The sequence below is a fragment of the Nicotiana tomentosiformis genome, unplaced genomic scaffold, assembly GCF_000390325.3.
Source record: "Nicotiana tomentosiformis unplaced genomic scaffold, ASM39032v3 Un00291, whole genome shotgun sequence".
Classification (NCBI taxonomy): Eukaryota; Viridiplantae; Streptophyta; class Magnoliopsida; order Solanales; family Solanaceae; genus Nicotiana; species Nicotiana tomentosiformis.
In genome coordinates, this window is record NW_027174850.1 from 12586 (window position 1) to 19980 (window position 7395).

Here is a 7395-nt window from a genome sequence, read left to right on the forward strand (position 1 = left end):
CGGAGTTGGAGTTCTAGTTACAGTTCGTCAGAACCATTAGCTTCAGCCAAAATTTTGCATTTGTATTAAGAAATTCACTTAATGTATATAAATAATTATCTAGAACTCATTAAGCTGCCTTTTCTTGAATCTAGAACCCATTATAAATTCAAATTCTAGAATGAAAAGCATTTTCTCCGAGTAGAATTTCACCATACCCATGAACAAGACATAGAGTTGGGTTGTGTCATAACTGTTTGGTCCAAAAAAAACCATGAGATTCTCTCGAAGACGAGAATAATGGGAAGGAAAAGGCTAAAATTAATTAGAAAAAAAAACTTTTTAAAACAAATTCAGTAGTAGACCAGGTAATTCCATCCTCAGTCCTCACACCCAAATATACAAAGGCAAACAACTACTACAGCAACTAGAGTTATTTATGTCATGCGAAATCTAAATTAACAAATTGGAATTCCACAGAACTTTCTCATTTATCTAACGAATTCACAACTACACAATAGTCATGCCTTGAGTGCAAAACGTTTGTTGAAGACTTGGGTAGGGGCCGCGCGAACGCAGGCCCCGCTGCCACAAATTATGACGTAGGCTCGACCACTTGGGCCGATCTTAGGCGGGCACCCCTCCAAAGTGCAATGGAAGTCACCATTGCTTCCCTTTCTTTCCCTCAATTTAAGAAAACACGCAGATAAGTAACAAAAATACGTAAAAGAGGAAAGAAAGCCAGAATGAACCCATGGACTATAACTCTCTTTAGATTAAAAATTCCTTGATTGAATATGAGGTGAAAAATTTGAGATAACTTGTTGAGAGGCGCCTGAGAGCTTAAAAAAGAGTCCACCTACCATTTGTAAAGGAAGTTTGATTTGTAATGGATTTCTCTTGAATTTGTGGAAAATAAGTCGTGGATGGTGACATGTGTACCTAAGGGACAAATCCTTTTTTGTAATAATATTAATTTATTACTAATAAACATCAATTATGGAATGGGAAGAGAATCAAAGTAGTACTCCAATAAAGAGATTGTAATGGAAAAATTAAGGAAAACGAAGAAAATAGAAATCGATTCTAAATCTTGAAATACTTCTACCCAAGAGTCTTTTTCTCTTCAAATTCATATCATAGCCACCATAAGGATTTGATATTGCTATATAGCGCTCGGTAGAGACAAACGGCTTGGCCTTTCCTTTGGAGAAATAATAAAAGATGAATTTTTCAGAATTAAAATTTAAGAGACGACATCATTTTCGTTTTGCTAATAGTGATATATGAATTCTTTTACTGAATTCAGATGTCGTCGGCAATATTGTTTTAAAATATACTTTCACAAACTTTTTAACCACTGTAATTATTAATTCTAGATTACTAATTCTATGAACTACCGTAGAAATATTACCTCTCTGAAGCTCACAAAATCTAGCAAAAGTTGTTTAATTGTATCTTTATAGATAGAAATTGTAGGGAAATGACACGAGGAAATAATGATAATACTGCAATAATATTATTTGTGAGCAGATACACGAATTGGCTTGAGTCGCGCTGATCACTGTCCTAAGATACTATTTCAGCAATGTGAAATGTTTTAAACAAGCCTACCTCTATTTATTTAGAAGATACAGGAATGAACAAAATCAAATAATAAATCCAGCAGGTTCAGAAAATTGGAGAGAAGAATTAATAATAATAGGTAATGATTAGCGAGATGAATTTTTGGTTGAGAATTTGGGTTAGTATGATGGCTAATCCACAACCTATTTGTAGGCAATTAGGGAGGTTGCATGTAAGACAAGTGTGGAGAGTCTTTTAATCCTTGTCGAAATATATTAGTCCACTTGGCTTCAATATTAACAAGTGTACCTAGTCTTCCATGCATGAAGACACATGGTGGATTTGCATAGCCACTTGTCAAAGTGTCACGACCCAAAACTTAGCCTGTCGTGATGGCGCCTAACGTGGTACTAGGCAAGCCGACACTTCAAAATACTTCTACATGTTTAAATGAAAAATAAGAATAACACAGGTTTAAATCATCAAAACTCTCAAAATGGATAGAAAGTCAAAGCCAATATAGAAATTCTCAATATCGGGGTATCACTGAGTACATGAACATCTAAACATCACAATTTTGGGAGTACTATCTATAATAGTCTGAAACTAAATACATAAGGCGGAAAGATGGGGAAGGAGAGACAAGGTCTGCGAAGCGCCAGGCAGTTACCTTGAAATCTCCAAACGATCAACTGTGCAAAGGAATCAACACCCACCGTGTCTGAAAATACCTGGATCTGCACAGGAAGTGCAGGGTGTAGCGTGAGTACAACCAACTCAGTAAGTAACAAGACTAAATAAAGGACTGAAAGTAGTGACGAGTTTCACAGTTATAGTTCAATTATAGTAATTTCAACATAGGAAGGTAGGCATGCTTTCAAATTCGACAATTTAGGCCACAACAGTTAATCTATGTCAAGTTCAAGTGAAACAAATATATTATCTCTCAGAAATTACAAGACGGTGATACATGACAGCTGAAGTGCAACAGAAATGAAAGTCAAATTCATCCTCTCAGAGCAACAGTCACTCAGTCCTCTCATTGACTCCAACCTCACAATCACTCATTCCTCTCAATCGCTCAGCACTCGGCACTCGGCACTTAGCACTCAGTAGGTACATGCGCTCACTAGGGATGTGTACAAACTCCGAAGGGGTTCCTTCAGCCCAAGCACTATAACAAGCCAATCATGGCATAAATCAATGAAACAAGTTGCAGCGTGTAGCCCGATCCCATAAATATCCTCACAATCAGGCCATCGGTCTCACTAAGTCATCAAGCTCTCCAGTCTCTCGGGCTCTCAGAAATCATGATAACCAGCCCAAACAGCAATGATATAATGCATCAATAATGAACAATAGAGACCGAGATATAATATGCAAGTAAAGTTGTGACTGAGTACAAAACAACAATTTAGCAGATAATTGAGCATGGGTCGCGCGAACCAACTCCACTATACAGACGTTGAAGTTATATTCCGATAACTTGGGGTAAGAAGGATCCCGAGACCCCAACATCTCTTTATCCTGAAGTGATCTATTGTTTCAACCACGATCGATCCCTCTGTCAACGGTGAACTTGTTTGCTTCTCGGAAGTTTCTTCCACGGCCTTCGGTCCGCTCGTAGGGCAAAAACCGGCCCCTCGAAGTCCGTTTGTCCGTGTCGTAGTCATCCTTTGATTTTTCTCTGCTCTTCTCCCGTCCTTTGGCCGATGATTGGTCATCTTTGATCCTTATCTTTGACTCATACCGGTTGTGGACATCTGCCTAAGTTGTTGCTTGAAACTCAAGCAGGCTCTCCTTCAGCTTCCGGGAAGCGTCTGAGCTTCTCGGATTTAATCAGTGGCGAAGCCACATGGTCATAAGGGTGTTCATCATCAAAATATAGCACTGTGTATATAGGTAAAATATTACGTTTTAGAGGTGTATAACACATATTGAACACCCTTGGAGAAATTCCTAGTTTCGCTACTGGATTTAATCCTTTGGTGAATGCTTCAGCTGCCCAATCATCCGGGACAGACAGGAGAAACATTCTTTCTTTCTGGAAACCCTCGTAATAATTCGAATTCTCCCTGTGCGGTCCTGAATATGTCGGCCTTCCGGGCTTGTACTTTTCTGTCCCCGGCATGAGCCTTAATGAAAGAATTCGTGAGCATCTCAAAGGAATCTATGGAATGCTCGGGTAATAATGAATACCACGTTAGAGCTCCCCTCGTGAGAGTTTCTCCAAATTTCTTTAGCAACACTGATACAATTTTGTGAGGAGCTAAATCATTTCCTTTTACTGCACAAGTAGGTGGTAATATGCTCATGTGCGTCTGAAGTCCCGTCATACTTTGGCACTTCAGGCATTTTGAACCGCTTCGGGATTGGTTCTGGTGCCGCACTCGGCTTGTACGGTAATTTAGTATACTTCTTTGAGTCCGGGCCTTTCAATACTGGTGGCGCGCCCGGGATTTGGTCCATGCGGGCGTTTACTTCACTCAGAAACCGTAAAATTTAATTCTTGAGCGGGTCGTTCTCGTTGTTGAGACCGGATCCGCTCCCCCCAGCCCCTTCGGAGCCAACTTCACCCCTGGAGTGTTGTTGTCGACTCTCTGCATTGTTTGGTTTTTGGCAACCCCGGGAGGAATTGGATCTCGTCTGTTTGCATTATTCGAAACTCCCGATAGCGCCTGCTTCAGCTCCGGCATAACCTTATCCTGCCGCGTGAGATGGCCTAGAATGATCACCTGTTGCTTTTGCAGGACCCTCACCGCATCCACGACATGCTCCTCATCAGCATCATCGGGAGTTGTCTCCCGAATCTGTCAAGGGTACTGCATGTCATGCACCAGCGTGGCGTCAATCTCCTCATTATGGGTGTCACTGATTGAATCCTCGAAATGAGGTTGATCCCCTCGAATTTCAGGGTTGTGCGTGTTGTTAACAGTGTTATCTACCATTTTTTGTGATTGTTTCTAAGACAAAATAATCAAATCACGTTAGTAAAAAAGGCAAGGATCAATTTAATTGCACGGCTATCTAGGCCCCACAATAGGCGCCAGACTGTTTACCCGTAAAATGGTACAGTTAAATTTATACATGGTTTCTAGACAAGTGAACTAATTTGATCATGAAATAATACAATAATTGAAGAAATGTACAACACTTAGCCTTAAAATATAGATGAAACAGTAGAGATAACAGTTCCGGGAACAAAGTTTCCCGGCACAGCAATGATGAGATCAAAAAGCGGGAAAGTAAGATTGTATTAAGCATTGTATAGAATGTAGTATAAGTTTAGCTAGAAAATTCGTGTCTTTTACAATGATAACTGGGCTCACTATTTATTGTTGTGTCTAGGGAAGGATGTCCTAGGATCGTTCCCTCCTTTAATATCAATTATCAGGGTTATTGATGAAGATGTAACGGTAAATATAAATGCCAGATTCTCTATAACGGGCCGTACCTCTTAATGCGGTGGAATATTCCTTATTAAATGCTACTGGACGCAGAGCATTTAATACATCTTTATGAATGTTATCCCTTCCTGGGACAAGCGGATTGGCTGTGTTCAGTCTTCGGCCATCCCCGTATTGGGTTCCACGTGTCTTTCCTTTAGATGACCACATGTCATATCATATTTCACCTTATACAATCACGGCCCAGAAGAATTCCATGCGGAGTCTTTGCCTTCTGAATGGTATGAGAAAGCTTTCTTAAAATTGAGCCATTTGCTAAAGAATGTGGACTTAGTTGATGGTAAGCTACTCAATGTTAATGACCGTGCCAGAGTTTATGATGAGAGCTTGAAACAAAAGATGTCTACTTTTAAATCAGCGGCTAGGACATTTGTTGGGTGTCCGTCAATGCAAGAAATGATGAAGAAGAATGTGATGGAAGCATTAGCTGATTCACAATACGACCAGCCCGTGTATTTTAGTAAAGCTGGCGAGAGGGAATCGATTACCATTGATTCCCTCACAAAAAAGTCAAACTTCTTGAATGTGTCTGCTCAACAAAAGAAGCTTGTCAGGCAATCAGTATGTGCACAGGCCACAAAGTACCCGATATGGACAGGGCACTCAGGGAGATATTTACTGGACTGAAATCTGAGATAGATTTTCTAAATAGTAGGTGTCCGAGTAAAGAAATTAAAATGGCGCAGCAAATGGTTGTAACTTGTCAAAAGTTTTTAGAAAGTGCCGCTTCTTATGACCCTGAATCCACTTCATGGATGTGCCTCGCACCTGCCAAAGGCGCGGAGTCACCCACTTCTAACAAGTGGGAAGATGTTCTTGAAATGTTTCTCGACCTTATTAATTGCTTGAGTGAAGAGACAAAATTAACTTTGGAGGTTAAGAAGCTTGAGGTCATGAAAGAAGGGCTTTATCAGATTAGGGATGTTCTGATAGACAAAAGCATTGGATATAAGGAAACTCGCCACCAGGAGAGTTAAGTGCACAAGAAGTTGAGTAAAACATTGGGACAGGATGTTAGTTATGATGGGGAAACTTTATTGTTTGAGTTACAACACAATCATCAATTCATCTGTTTTGTTGCAGATGGTCTAGTTAGACACTACATTTTTATCCCCGGTACAGAAGTTTTTGGAAAAAAGTACGGCGCCAGAATTTTAAAGCCTCTCATTCCTATCGCCAAAAGTTTAGCAAGTTATGCTGATCGTCAGAATTTCTAGCCAAATCTTGGCCACAATCAATGGTAGGATGTGATCATGATAGATGTCATAGTGTGTTACCTATGTAAATAGTGAGTGCTAAAATTATCTTGTTTCAAATCAATGCTGGTTTTCATCGTGCAACAGTCAACTAAACCATTTATAAACAGAACTTGAAGAACGGCATTCTGCTATGTGGAAACTCAACCTAAGTATAAACAGAACTGAACGGTAAACTGCTTTTGTATTGTCATATTTGATCAGAAAATTTGAAATATGCAAATTTTGAAAGCAGTGGAACTGCACTCCACCATCTGAATATACTCGGCCACTTATTACCTCTTTCTGAGTTATATTATTAATAACAAGTCTCTCAAATATGGTTTTATTTTAAGATTGTAGCTAATTACATTCTAATAATTCAGTATGAGTTCTGACTTTTTTTTGTTAGAACATCACAATTTGGAGCAGATAGATTTACTATAATTCCCCATCCCCAAGTAGAATTGTGTGAAATTAGACATCATATCCAATACTCTCTTATTCAGGGGAAAAGTACTCTTATTTTTGAAATGTTACAAAAAATTAGCACTGCCCATTTAACTAATACTAACTTTATCTTACTGAAGCATAAACTTTCTACTTTCTAGAACGAGTAAAATAATGAATTAATTGAGGTAATACATTTGCTCACATTATATCGAAAAATAAAACATAATTACAGCTTCTTCAGTGATGCCTGTTTTTATCGAGTGGGATTCACCTCTTCATTTCCCTCAGCCAAAACTTTTAAGGCTTAAATTTCTTTGGCCATCCTCATTCCCTCTTCGGTCCGTGGTTCACTCTATTGTAGTAGATGCACACAAGCTGATCACTGAAAAGCTACATAAGAAGGTTTTGTGACAAAATACCTAGATGTTGACAATCTGATGTAATGCCCAATGCGAAAAAACGTAAATGGCTTAACTCTGGGCCATTCAACATAATAGTAGTAGCTTGAGCAAAAAAAGTTTGTTTAAGAACTGGGTAGGGGCCGCGCGAACGCAGGCCCCTACTGCCACAAATTATGACATAGGCTCGACCACTTGAGCCGACCTTAGGCGGGCACCCCTCCAAAGTGCAATGGAAGTCACCAACCTAGGCCATGGGTCTTATTGATCGCCCATTGACCCCGTCCAGGTAAGTAC

The 7395-nt window shown here is 39.5% G+C and overlaps 1 protein-coding gene and 2 non-coding genes across 3 annotated transcripts; 1 reads left to right on the forward strand and 2 right to left on the reverse strand.

Moving 5' to 3' along the window:
• Nucleotides 1-537: 537 nt before the first annotated feature.
• LOC138903989 (U1 spliceosomal RNA) lies at nucleotides 538-693 on the reverse strand. The gene has a single exon (XR_011413238.1). It is a non-coding gene; the product is annotated as a U1 spliceosomal RNA (small nuclear RNA).
• A 4658-nt stretch (nucleotides 694-5351) lies between these two features.
• LOC138903988 (uncharacterized) lies at nucleotides 5352-5989 on the forward strand. Its single transcript, XM_070192547.1, has 2 exons — nucleotides 5352-5566; nucleotides 5668-5989. The coding sequence occupies exons 1-2, from the start codon at nucleotides 5352-5354 to the stop codon at nucleotides 5987-5989; spliced, it is 537 nt and encodes a 178-aa protein (XP_070048648.1).
• Nucleotides 5990-7234: 1245 nt separating this feature from the next.
• On the reverse strand, nucleotides 7235-7395 carry LOC117274804 (U1 spliceosomal RNA). Its single transcript, XR_004504990.2, has one exon. It is a non-coding gene; the product is annotated as a U1 spliceosomal RNA (small nuclear RNA).